Source organism: Elgaria multicarinata, chromosome 2 (assembly GCF_023053635.1).
Source record: "Elgaria multicarinata webbii isolate HBS135686 ecotype San Diego chromosome 2, rElgMul1.1.pri, whole genome shotgun sequence".
NCBI lineage: Eukaryota > Metazoa > Chordata > Lepidosauria > Squamata > Anguidae > Elgaria > Elgaria multicarinata.
The window spans coordinates 105642127-105656453 of NC_086172.1; the positions used below are offsets into that span (position 1 = coordinate 105642127).

At 42.5% G+C, this 14327-nt stretch overlaps 1 protein-coding gene across 1 annotated transcript in view; it reads left to right on the forward strand.

Moving 5' to 3' along the window:
• The window catches only part of SLC5A12 (solute carrier family 5 member 12), a 31870-nt gene that overhangs the window by 12689 nt on the left and 4854 nt on the right, over positions 1-14327 (forward strand). Inside the window, exons 5-11 of the mRNA XM_063118796.1 lie at positions 638-792; positions 3537-3677; positions 5180-5309; positions 6636-6724; positions 7716-7828; positions 11020-11087; positions 11964-12050. Coding sequence (XP_062974866.1) covers positions 638-792; positions 3537-3677; positions 5180-5309; positions 6636-6724; positions 7716-7828; positions 11020-11087; positions 11964-12050 — 783 coding nt within the window. The remainder of the gene's footprint in view (positions 1-637; positions 793-3536; positions 3678-5179; positions 5310-6635; positions 6725-7715; positions 7829-11019; positions 11088-11963; positions 12051-14327) is intronic.

Consider the following 14327-nt stretch of genomic DNA (forward strand, 5'->3'; position numbering starts at 1 on the left):
AGTAACAACAACAACAACAACAAAAGTTAGCCTCAGCTACATGCTACCAGTGGAGGCTGGTGATTCCTATTTAAGTGGTGCTGTGAATCCCCACCTTTTTCAGAGGGGCTCCCAATTCAGTGAGGCTGTAGTCAGAATCCCAAAGGAACTATCCATGGTGCTGAAACCACTTTGGAAATAGGGTCCAGCACTTTGGGTAACTCATTTAAAGTTCTGAATGGTTCTGTCTCAAACCCAGAGCGGATTTAATGCCCCACTGAAGTAGGAGGCACCAGCCCCCACTGCAGTGCTACACAGTTAATGCAACGTGTACTTTGGCTCTTCAAACTCTAATCACACAGAGTTGTAAGCCATACAGGGAGGCTATATGCACAGAGCAAGCACCCTTCTTCAAACCTTTAGCCCCAAAATGTGGACGGCTGGGGTGGGGCCTACAGGGGACATGGACAAGAGCCAGCAAACACAGCCCTGCTCTTCCCCTCAGGCAGTGGTAATCACACGAGGGAAAACAAGTACAAAATATTCAGGATAACCACATCTTGCTAAGATTTAGGCTTCAAACAGGCTTCTGGCTTCTTCTTCTGCAGCATACTTAACAAGAAGGCAAACACAGGCATTCTGTTTTTCTTTGACTTAGGGCGGGTTAAAAGCTGTTGTCTGGACAGATGCCTTTCAACTGATCGTTATGCTGACTGGGTTCTTGACAGTTTTAATTCAAGGAACTCTTCAGAGTGGGGGCCTTGCAAACATTTGGGAAAATGCCAAGAATGGATCACGCCTCACTGTATTTGAGTAAGCAGAATGGCTTCTTATGCTTAGCTTGATGCTCTTGTTTATTAATCATGGGACTGGAACACAACTTTAAAAATAAAATTAAAGGAATGAGAATTTGTCACAAAAAGGGGATAACGCTTCTCATCCCCATCATAACAGGATGAAACTCCATGAGTAAAATGTATTTCAGTAAGATGCTCCTTTTTACTTAGTTGCAATAATAGTTGTAGAAGTACTGAACACATTTATTTTAAACACTATGTCTGGATACTATGGCTTATGATTGCTTGGACTCAAATGACCAGATAGCTAGTCATCCCTAGTGGTAGAATAGATCTATCACTCTCCTAGTAGTAATGTGGGTATCCTGTGCATAGACAGGCTAGACAATGAAATCTACCAACAGCTAATAATACAGGAGGTACCTTAGACATTTGCAGCAAAATCAACTGGCTTGGATCTAGATTTAGACATACTTCAAATAGACCTCTTGAAATCAATGGGACTTGTTACTCAAGACCAACAACATTTTTATATGAGACATATATCATGAGCTCATAATGTTCACTCACGGAGGTTTGCGGGTCTTTTTCATGACATCATCAACCTCTGGTGCCTCGCCTGTCATTTTTGAACTTTATTCTGCCATTTTATAAATCACTGAAAATGCAGTAATAAATGTAAACTGCCATCAAAGAGGTGGTATACTTCCGGAATAGTGCAATATTACAGTGTCATCTCCTGGTTGTATAAATGAAACACATGGAACTTGCCCACAAAGGATACGGAGGAAAAAAGTGTGTGTGTGGGAGGAAATGTGTTTATTGTATTGAACATAATCCTGCAAAGACTCTTGAAGACAAAGCCTTGATAAGGGTGCAGGATTTTTGGTTTAATGTAACATCTTTAGTTCCTTTGATTTCGATGGGTGTACCTGCAGTGTGACTAAATCTGGATTCAACCTTATTTTTTTATTTTTAAAACTGACCATTAATAAAGTACGTCAGAATTGAGGACAGTGATATGACTAGTTTCAATGATCAAGAAAAGGAAGCAGTGGAATGTTTGCTTCACTTGCATTCTCCTCAGTATGAATATGCATGTAGGGATGAGGGAAACTTTTGGCTCACATTCTACTCAGCCTGAGGGAAGCTGAAGGCATAACGGAATGCCAGCAACCCAAGTAAAGGTGGGAGGCAGTTGCTTTGAAAAATGGCAGCTAACTCTTCTCAGCTTTTGTGAGAGAAGGGAAGGTTACAGACTGACCCTGGACTAACTTTTGAGCATGAGAGAGAAATATATAGCAGAGTGATAGAAGACAGGCAATTTGTTCATAGGGGAGAACAAATACAATGAACAATGGAGAGAAAGGAAAATTATAAAAGCAATAGAGATGAAAAACTTGTGCATCTGAGGGAAGAAGAGAGGAAAGAAAATAAGTTCGAAAACCAGACATAAGCTTTTTCAAGTCCAGACAGCAGCAATTGCTTCAAGTTAGAAAAGAAATGGTAGGAACTTAAATGAGGAGAAATGAAAGATATAAATATGAGTGCAAAAGTAGCTTTCATAACAAACTAAATAAAAGCCGGGAACATAGAAGAAGGCAGTGATAAGGGGTTCACTTCAAATTCTCTTCAATTTAAAATGTTGAGGATTAATAATAGCCCAAACAAGAATGACATAGTGGTGATGAGGGGACTGAAGGGGACTGGGGGATAAAAATGCGTCAAAGGGGGGAAATGAAATTGTGTTCTTTTATAAACCATAAAGTTAGATAACTGCTGCATAGAAACTACAACTGATTGTGATAAACTGAGAGAGTTAAGGTACCTTATATCTAGTAATTAAAACTATTCAAAAGGCAGGGAAATGCTAATGCCAATAAGCAAAGAATACTGTACATTCACTAATTATTATCCAGCCATATCTAAAGTAACACTCTTGAGTGAAGTGAAGCTCACAGGCAAGCATCATGTTCTAGGGCCGCTGTGTTTATTTATGCCCTGTCCGTAATCTTCCCAAGAAGCAGCAGTTGGCTACTGTGGTAAACAGGATTCTGTTCCCGGTTAGAAACCAGTAGGGATCTTCTTATATTCTTTCAGGCACTGTGGATTGGTTTCAGTTTTATTCATACTTAGACTAGACCCATAGAAATCAATGGGGCTTGTCCCTCTGATCTCAATGGGTATACTGTAGGTATGACTAAAACTGGATCCACCCCAATATTTGCTGCCCAATCCAACTGATTTACCAGGAGATAACTCCCATTGAGTTCATTGAGACTTTCCCCTAAGCTGCAGCCTCAATGTAATAGTTAATCTAAATGTGCTTGTTTGTAAATTTATTCTGCTCTAAGCGCTGCTTCTGAGATTACATTTTAAAGACAGGGGTGAACAGATTTGTGTCTCAAGTTGAGTGGTGCAAACATCAGGTAGTAAAGAAGTTATACATGTCGGCTGTTTCATAGTGGAGACCTGTTTACAATACATTCCTTTTAGGTAAACATTTTGAGTTCTCTAGCTAGGAAAATGAGTATTTAAATTGTATGAGAAACCAAATGGCAAATCAAGGGAAGGGTCATGTCTGAATTTGTGTAGACCTATCTGCTGCATTCCTGCCTATAGTGCAGTTTCTTAGACCTCACTGAGATAAATCAGATTTAAGAAGCAAACCTCTGTACATGATTACAGCAGTCTAAGCTAACTGAAGATCTAAACTATCGAGGCTGAATGAATTTTCTCCATTGTGTTTCATTTATGTAGCTTTGATATTGATCCCCTGAGAAGACACACGTTTTGGACCATTGCAGTAGGAGGGACGTTTACCTGGTTAGGAATCTATGGAGTTAATCAGTCCACGATACAAAGATGCATTTCCTGCAGAACAGAAAAGCATGCCAAGCTGTAAGTAGTTGTCTTTTTCTAGTTATGAACAGTTAATTAGACATTTTTCATTTCCCAATAAAATACGAATAATAACTCTGCCCCACACCCCAGGCCCCATTTCTTCCCCTTTAGTTTCCCCCTCCCTTCTTCATGTCATTTTGTACATAAAGATTAAAGCTTTCATGCATATAAGTAAAATCATTTAGCAAAAATCAGATAAATAAATAGTTGCCTAAATAAATAAATAAATAAATAGGTTGTGCCATGCATGTCTCTTTGCTGCCTACACTGGTCTTGTGGTGAATCATTATTCTGTATATAACACAATGAAATTTATCCATATTAATTTGAATTTTTCCTCTAAGTAATTTGGTATAACATACTTTTTCATGAGTGGCTAAAGTCAATATATTTTCGAATCCAGTTTTATATATTTCAGGGTTTATTTGCTTTCTAGCGTAGAATAATGCACTTAGCTTTTAGTGTGGGTTTCCTGTGGGCAGCTGGTTGGCCACTGTGTGAACAGAATGCTGGACTATATGTACTCTAGGTTTCATCAAGCATGGCTTTTCTTATGTTCTTATTGTGGCATTCCCAAATGATGCAGCATGCCCCTCTGCCAAGTACCATTTGCCCAGAATGTGTCTCACTAAGGTAGGAGCATCTGTTATATTGTGTGAGGTTTCCAGGACCATATTGGTCCTAGTAAGGACCTCAAGCCTGAAGGCATTGCTATTCTGCAACTCTATAACACATGAACTAGATTATCCTGCAGAGTGTTACGCCTCTGACATCTATCATCCTGTGAGGTGCTCAGGCATTTGAATTGTTCTGGTGTCCAATGTGCCCTGCATAAAATAGTTTCCTGTATAAAACAGATTCAAATTTGAAGCTGGACTAAATAAACACAATTTAAAAATCGATTTCATGTGTATATCAATAATTTTGGTGACCATTGACATGGATAGGTAATGGGCATACAAGTTAGAATTCTGATCATCTTAGAATCAAATTTAATATGTAGAAGACCAATTTTTCCATCTATGTTCACAAATAGGCCAAGGACTATGACCTCCAAGTAATTTTTTCTCAAATGTCATATGCACATCTTACAGGGTTCCCCTCCCTGAACAAAGCCCTTTCTGTGTTGAAAGAATTCATGAGAGGACTGCAGGGCTGTGCCAGCCAGGCCAGGTCCCCATCTGTGACACACCCACCAGCCACATCCATCACCAGGTGCACATTCAGTGTCGGTGTGAAGAGCCATGTACCTACCAACACATGCATGTGGGGTTCCCTGGTCAACAGCTGGTTTGCTACTGTGTGAACAGAGTGCTGGGCTAGATGGACCCTTGGTCTGATCCAGCATGGCCCTTCTTATCTTTTTATGATTATAGGAGTCATAGTCCAACACATCTGGAAGGCACCATGTTGGGGATGGCTGATCTAAACAAAACAACTGGAATACAAGAATGACTGCTTTATAACCCATTTTCTTTCTTTTCTTCTTCTTTGTTTAGTGCTCTCTATCTTAATTTACTGGGGCTATGGGCCATCCTGATATGTGCAGTCCTTTGTGGTTTGGTGATGTATTCCTATTTTAGGACCTGTGATCCTTGGACTGCTGGTTTTATTTCAGCACCTGATCAGGTAAAGTAATAGATCAGATATGTCAACAGTGTGTTGGTTTATTGTCTGCACTGTCCTTACAATATGCTTATGGATAGTACCTTTAGAGTTCTGACTGAAACTCAGAGTGGATTCACTGCCCAGCTGACATCAGAGCCACCAGCCTCCACTGGCTGTATGTTGTTCTCACACACTCAGGTCCAATTCACAGTCCTGGGTGGGTTCCAAATTGGAGATTGTTACCGAGAAAGGGGGGAAGCTTCTTATTTTTATTTCTTGGGAGGGTGATATTGAAAACTTGACTACATTTGCAAACTCCCATATATTCAGCATCTGAGGAAGCCAGTTCATACCCTTTTATTAGGATCCTTATAACACAGTAGGCCAAGGTGGTGCTGCCTTACTTCAGCAACAAGGGAGCTATTTGCAAACAGCGCTCCACATTCTTCTCTAATTCTCAACTGGCTTGCCATGGTCAATTCCAGGTCAGCCAGAACTCAACATAATCATAGAATCATAGAATAGTAGAGTTGGAAGGGTCCTATAAAGCCATCAAGTCCAACCCCCTGCTCAATGCAGGAATCTTGAATGCCTCTAGTATGGGAGAGCCCACAACTTCCCTAGGTAATTGGTTTCATTGTCATACTGCTCTAACAGACAGGAAGTTTTTCCTGATGTCCAGCCAGAATCTGGCTTCCTGTAACTTGAGCCCTTTATTCCGTGTCCTGCACTCTGAGATGATCAAAAAGAGATCCTGACCCTCCTCTGTTTGACAATCTTTCGCGTATCTGAAGAGTGCTATCATGTCTCCCTTCAGTCTTCTCTTCTCCAAGCTAAACATGCCCAGTTCTTTCAGTCTCTCCTCACTGGGCTTTGTTTCCAGACCCTTGATTATCCTCGATGCCCTCACAATCATGCAAATACAGCAATCATGCAGGTCAGCTCTAAAAAGTGGCTTGGTAGGGCACTTGTTAGAACTACAGAGCAGCAAAAAGTGCTGTATTCCTCAAGAGTTAGTTTGCACTGAGCACCCAAGATAGTCAGAGGCAGCGTGAGTGAATCCTCCACTTGTTGGTCACACCTCTTCCTGGTTAAGGAGTCTTACCATGGGGGCTTTGCCCACAAAATCTTGGAGCCAGTACTGACCCTGGTCTGTGCACACATGTTTCCCGCCCATAACCTTCATTCACTTTACTCAGGACTAGACATGCAATCTTTCATGCACATCGTTCTATGCCCTGATGCCTGAAATGAAGAGGGAACCCATGTGTGTACATCAAACAATGCTCATGATGGAGGGGACTATCCTAACCTTTCTTTCTTTCTTTCTTTCTTTCTCCTTTCCAGCTGATGCCCTATTTTGTGATGATCATCTTTTCCTCGGCCCCTGGACTTCCAGGATTATTTGTTGCATGTGCCTTCAGTGGAACACTCAGGTGTGTGCGTTTCTCCAGTGTTATCTGCTGTGCTGGAATTCATGGAGGCAAGCCAGACAGAGCATCGTAGAGGAATGAAGTGCTGGTGGGAATGCTGCTCTTGAAAACACTGCATCATTTCACTCCCACCCTATCCCTGCAATGAAAATGCTGCAGTGCTTTGTCTTCTCTGTATATGATTCAGCACGGAGCCTGTAGCGTGCTCTGGCAGACAGATGTCCCCATCTCTTTCTAAACCCATTAGGAAACTACCGTATTATCTCTTTGGCACTAAAATATCAGAGATTCATGAATTGTCGTGTTAAAAGAACCTCCAGCGTCAAGAGAACGCAAAAGAGTTAGGGCAAACGATGCTGATTCCAAATAATAGGAAAATGTGTTTGAGTAATTGGAAATGTGTGATTCTCCCACCCTAGAGCGCTTTTGGAAGATACTATATCAGTCAAGTGTTTGTGGGGAGTAAAATATAGACAAAGGAGATAGGGGGAGAAAAGGCACATTACTGAAATTGGCTGGCAGGGGATCTAAGATGCTGCAGTCCGATTCTTTTTCAGATAAAATGGATCTTAACATCATGACTTTTCTAAAGCTCCTATTTCTCTTGAAATATCAAGTTTTTGCATTACCCACCCAAAAGCTCTTCACAGATCTTAATCAACACAGTTTGTTCTTCCAAAATGGGAATATATTGTCATTGAAATGATCATATGAATACTTCCCGTTCTCTTAATTTCAGGATAACGTTTTATACTGTCGTAAAGCTTTTCAAGATCAGGGGTAGCAGAGGTGTTTTAAAATGGCAATCTGCATATTAAAATTGTGTGCAGCATACAAGTTTGGCAGGTCACCACTAACTGCAACCCAGTGAGCTTTCAAGCTTGTGTGAATCAACACTCAGATGGTTAATATGTGAACTAGCATTCTTTGTAATACCGCAGTCTGGATTGGGACAAACGGGAAATACTTACGTTGTTCATGTTTTATTTTACAGCACTGTGGCTGCAAGTATAAATGCTCTGGCAACTGTAACATTTGAAGATCTTGTCAAGTATTGCTTCCCAAATCTCTCTGAACGCCTGAACACTTGGGTCAGCAAAGGCCTATGTAGGTAGAGTAAAGGGATTTTTATTCTTCTTAACCTCAAATTCACAAATCTGTTACTAAATTGGGCAAAGTGGTACTTCCATTAAAGAACAGGTTATCATTTCTCAATTCCAAGACAGTACAAAACTTGGCACTTGGAACTTCTTAATATTTCCATTAAACATTTTTCAGATAACTGCAAATGTGTGTCTTGGAAACAACTTATATACTATCTGCGTTGTTGTTGTTGTTGTTGTTGTTGTTGTTATTGTTATAATATCATAGAATAATAAAATAGCAGAGTTGGAAGGGTCCTACAAAGTCATCAAGTCCAACCCCGTGCTCAATGCAGGAATCCAGCCTAAAGCATCCCTGACAGATGGTTGTCCAGCTGCCTCTTGAAGGCCTCTAGTGTGGGAGAGCCCACAACCTCCCTAGGTAACTGATTCCATTGTCATACTGCTCTAACAGTCAGGAAGTTTTTCCTGATGTCCAGCCGGAATCTGGCTTCCTGTAACTTGAGCTCATTATTCCATGCCCTGCACTCTGGGAGGATCGAGAAGAGATCCTGGCCCTCCTCTGTGTGACAACCTTTCAAGTATTTGAAGGGTGCTATCATTGTAGTATTGCTGAGCCAAGTATCCCCCATCCTGTAACTGTGCATTTGGTTTCTATTTCCTAAATGTAGAACTTGGCATTTATCCCTATTAAATTTCATTCTGTTGTTTTCAGTCCATCACTCCAACCTGAATTATCATCATTATTCCTGTCTATGAAATTATTATTATTCCTGTCTATGAAAGATGATATGGTCATTTAATGGACATTTGTTCATTTAATTCCTATTGTTCTTGAATTGATTTTATTAACCACAGTTTTGGAGCTGTATGTCCTGAGTTTTTTATCCATGCACCCGCTCTACTTATTTTGGGTAAAATCAAGGAAGGAATAGCTCATCCATCATTAAGTCATATAAACATTGTATTGTATCTTTTTCTGAGCTGTATGCTTAGTACAGGATCATTACATATTAACTAGATCTACCAGCCTGACCAGAGGAAAAAGCATTTCTATTTGTTAATTAATTTAAATATCAATCTACTGACCAGTTTTAAGAATGAATTGAAATCAGCAAGGTTACCCATTCTACATATGAGCAGTCTAATGAGATAGCTGAACCTTTATTCCTATGAACTTTTATTCCCTCCTCTTGGCATTCATGTAGTTTCTTTTAAAACAACTCATGAAAGGAGCCATAGCCTGGTGGCAGAATGCATGCTTTGCACATTGATGTTCTGAGCATCAATCCCCATCATATCCAGTTAAAAGGATATCAGACAGTAATCTTAGAGGGGCCTCCCTGACACCCTTGGAGATTCACTCTCATTCAGACTAGGTGGCACTGAGCCACAATGCATATATGGTTCTTTCCATAACTAACTCAGAATCATCTTCATCAAATTGGAGTATTACGCACAACAGATTTCAGACTAAAAAAATGCAATGTTGAGCTGAAGTTCAAACTTGAACTATTCCATGTTAGATGGGTTGTTAGGAGAGAAGTAGTAATTGCTTATTCCTACATGCTATCAAATATCAACAGTAATGCACAGGAAAGCTTATTATTGGCCTCTTTTAATTTCATTAGTATATAGTCTTGTGCATATTAAGCACCAGCATTTTCATGCAGGAATTATTGATAGTGTAAGACAAGTGTTATGAGATGAGGGCATTTTCAGTTGTGAGTGGAGAAGGAAGTATGGAATAAAGACGCAGACACCAGAGCTTGGGATAAAGTAGGGCCTCTTTATTTAACAACAAAGGAGATTCAACCCCTCCCTGAAACTGCATGTGAAAAGTGCGGGAATCAATATGTATTAATCTCAGGCTACTTGCCTGGTTAAAGGGTGAGCCACTCTCTTAAGCCAGGAGTCAAGTAACCTGGCCCCTTTCTTATACAACACCTTGAGAGTGTGGGGAGTCCTCCCCATGTCATCCCCACACAGAGCTGTAAAACCCTGAGTAGATGAGGCAGGAGGATCTCCAAAGGCATACCATATCCAGACATGTGAGCCGTGAAACTCACGAGGAGCAGGAGCTCTGGCTATGCCAATCACCTAAAAGGTGCCAGAGTGGTCACCATCCCTATTCTGGGATAGCAAATTCCCGCATATCCTGCTGACAAATTAACCTATATATCTGCCCTCCTTAAAACCTCCAGTATGGAGTAGGCAAAACCTTATAAAGGAAAATTCCAACTCAGCTCTCCCCTCCAAGGGGGTGACTGGCTAAGTCCCATACTAGAAGAGGGAGGAAGGGTGGAAGCTAAAAAGACAGAGAGGCTGAAAAAGGGGCAGGACCAGCTTTTACAGGCTTGGCCCCGCCCCTGCCTCACATGGCCCCTGTGTGCAACACGTGAGGCCTTTATTCCCCTCCTCCCCACCGCAACTACTGTTTCTCCCCCTCATGCCGTGCTGGCCGAGGGGGATAAAAGACTTTTTCTACAAAGATCAGACTAAGAACCACAACGAAACTCTCAAAACTACACTGGCTTCTAACTAGGAATGTTCAAGAATTTCATATATATATATATATATATATATATATATATATATATATATGAATTTGCCTCATTGGCACCCTCAAACTCAAATGTAAATGGGATAATATTTTGAGGGTTTGCTAAAAATGGAATATATGAAGATGGCAAAAGAGACTTGCAAACAAAGGGTATCTTCTAGAACTGATGTCAGTATGCAGTGGAATAATAGTAATTTGTCAGCGAATGTACCCATTATACAACCATTGGGATAAATCCAGAATTTGCTTCCTGGGCATGGGACAGCTTCTTTGCCAGCAAAACATTTCTGATCCTGTGAAACATTTCCACTGGTCAAATGGCAGAGGAGGCAACTGTTGCTGATTCCTTCTCCCCATGCAGCCTCCTATGACCCATGCAAATATGCTCTGGAGTGTTGCCCCCCCCCGGAACCATTTGGAAGGTGGCCCTGGGGTGGGAGGGGGAAGACTAATTGGCAAAAGATATATCTAACTCCTTTCTGCTGGCTGGTGCATCCTGAATGGAACTCTGCAGACAGGAGCACATTTTGGAAGCAACCCCCTGTAATCTTTCAGTTGTTCAAAACTTCATGAGAATATCTCTGAATGTTCATAGTCATCACTGCTGATAATTTCCAACTGTTTTTTTTAAGGCATAGTATTTGGAGTGATCTGTACGTCAATGGCTGTAGCAGCTTCACTAATGGGTAGTGTTGTGCAGGTAATTACACATTTTAAGATGTTTAGGTTAACTTGAAGCTCCATCCAAAGAGTGTTTTATTATTTATTATTATTTATTATTATTTATTTATATAGCACCATCAATGTACATGGTGCTGTACTGTTACTGGGTGTTCACAGATTCCTTGGAGGTCGCTCACATGACGTCATCTGCCTCTCGTGCGCCTTCTGCCCCTTCTGAAGTCAGCACTGTTAGCCAACTAAAGAAATATCAGCTGCTTAATCATATGAGTTTTGATTGCTTGATTGCTTGAGGGTGCCATCCTATGCATGTTTAGACAGAAGACTGTCCTACAAAGCATGCCTAGCTGGGGAATGCTGGGACCTGGAGATCCTTCTTTTGTCTAAAAGTGCATAGGATTGCACCCTAAACATACTTAAAACTTATATGCAACATACATCATTTTTGTTTTTAGATGAAGCATGTTTGGTAGGATCAGGTATGATTTTAAGAGAAGGGAAATGCCTCTTCAGTATGGACAATGGTGCCTTCCATCTATTGCTTATATCTCTGTCTGTCTCTCTGGGCTAGGGGACCTCTTTAGTTTAGCTTTTGTTAGCAGAAACATTCTAGAATAACCAAGTGCCATCTCTACAGGCTAATACACCTTCCTTACATTAATATTCATCAAGAAGAGATACATCTTTTTTTAAGAGCTACATTTCTTTCTTTCTTTTGAAAATGGAATATCTTTTTAGTCTGTCAAGAAAAGGTATAAAAAAGAAGCAATAAGAACTTTGTGTTCTCTGAAATAAGAAACTGAAAGAGCCATTATATTATAAAAGGGCAGATGCAGAGACATCAGATGACAGTGATAAGCTTTCTAAAGTATCTCCTCTGCTTTCTTTTCAATAGGCCTCGCTTAGCATTCATGGGATGTGTGGGGGACCTATGCTGGGATTATTTACATTGGGAATTCTTTTTCCTTGTACCAACTGGAAGGTAAGCAGTAAGAATAATATCTTTTAAAACAGCTCAGTTCATTTATGATATTTGCTTTGGCTGTTTAGTAGCCAAGCAAAATCTTCCATTGTGTTATAGTGTTGATAACATATGATAATCTGTCCATCATTTAGTTGTTGTTGTTGTTGTTGTTGTTGTTGTTGTTGTTGTTATTATTATTATTATTATTATTATTATTATTATTTGTATCCCGCCTTATGCCCAGTGCTGGGCCTCAAGGCGGCCTTACAAAGTTTAAAATATACATGGGGGGGAGGGAGAAACAAAACCATAAACAATTAAAAATACACAACAAAATTATAAGACATTAACATAGATGGAGGGCTGGATTATTCTCCAAAGGCCTGCTTGAACAAAAAAGTTTTAGCCTGCTTCCGAAAGCCCATCAAGGAGGGAGCCAGCCTAGCTTCCCCGGGAAGAGAGTTCCAGAGCACCGGAGCAGCCACCGAGAAGTCCCTCTCCCACGTTCCCACCAAGCGTGCCTGTAAAGAAGGTGGGACTGAAAGAAAGGCTTCTCCAGAAGATCTCAAAGCACGGGCAGGCTCATAAGGGAGAATACGTTCTTTCAAATAACCTGGACCCGAACCATATAGAGCTTTATAGGTCATAACCAGCACTTTGAATTGTGCCTGGAAACAGACTGGAAGCCAGTGGAGCTGTTTTAACAGGGGAGTTGTCTGCTCCCTGTAACCAGCCCCGGTCAACAATCTGGCTGCAGCTCTTTGAACCAGCTGAGTTTCCGAACACTCTTCAAAGGCAGCCCCACATAGAGTGCGTTACAGTAATCCAATCGGGATGTAGCTAAGGCATGTGTCACCGTGGCCAGGTCCGACATCTCTAGGAACGGGCGCAGCTGGCTCACTAGCTTTAACTGTGCAAATGAACTCCTGGCCACTGCCGAAACCTGGGCATCCAGGCTCAGGGCTGAATCCAGAAGTACACCCAAGCTGCGGACCTGCGTCTTCAGGGGGAGTGTAACCCCATCCAACACAAGCTGAATCCCTATTCCCTGATCTGCCTTTTGACTGACCAGGAGCACCTCTGTCTTATCTGGATTAAGCTTCAATTTGTTTGCCCTCATCCAATCCATTACTGCCAACAAACAGCGGTTTAGCACAGAAACTGCTTCCTTGGAATTGGGTGGAAAGGAGTAGTAGAGTTGGGTGTCATCAGCGTACTGGTGGCATCGCACCCCACAACTCCGGATAACCTCTCCCAACGGTTTCATGTATATGTTAAATAGCATGGGGGACAAAACAGAGCCCTGAGGGACTCCACAGGACAATGGCCAAGGAGTTGAACAGGAGTCCCCCAGTACCACCTTCTGGATCCGTCCATCCAGGAAGGAATGGAGCCACTGTAAAACAGTGCCTCCAAGACCCATCCCAGCAAGGCGGCCCAGAAGGATACCATGGTTGATGGCATCGAACGCCGCTGAGAGGTCCAGCAGAACCAGCAGGCACACACTCCCCCTGTCCAGTTCCCGGCGAAGATCATCCACCAAGGCGACCAAAGCTGTTTCTGTCCCATAACCAGGCCTGAAGCCAGATTGAAATGGATCTAGATAATCTGTCTCATCCAGGAATCCCTGGAGTTGGGAGGCCACCACACGCTCCAATACCTTGCCCAAAAATGGGATGTTGGAGACTGGCCGGTAGTTATCCAATACAGTGGGGTCCAAGGAGGGCTTTTTCAGTGTAGGTCTTACCACTGCCTCCTTCAAAAAGGCTGGGACCCTTCCTTGGCGAAGGGAGGCATTGACCACTCCGCTTACTAGGGGTGTGCACGGACCCACCGCTCCGCCCCGCAGGCCAATCCGAAAATTTCGGATCGGCCAGCTCCGCACCGCGCCGCTCTGCCCATACTCCGCTCCTCTTTGCCGCGGAGCTCCGGCTCCGAATCGGAGCTCCGCAGTGGAGGGGAGTGGCGCCAGGTAAGGCCGGGAGAGGAGGGCGGGAGGTTTACCGGGCCCTGCTGCTGTCGCCGCCCGTGCGGCGACGGCGGCAGAGCCCGGTAAGGGACCAAGGGGGAGGGGGGCCTTACCTGCCTCCGTCCATGGTCCGTCGGCGTCTTCAATTGAGCCTGCGGTTCAACCAGGAAGTCTGGGCCACAAGCGTTGAACCGCGGGCTCAATTGAAGACGCCGTCGCTGCCCATGCGGCGACAGTGGCAGAGCCCGGTAAGGGACCAAGGGAGAGGGGGGCCTTACCTGCCTCCGTCCGCGGTCCGTCGGCATCTTCAATTGAGCCCGAGGTTC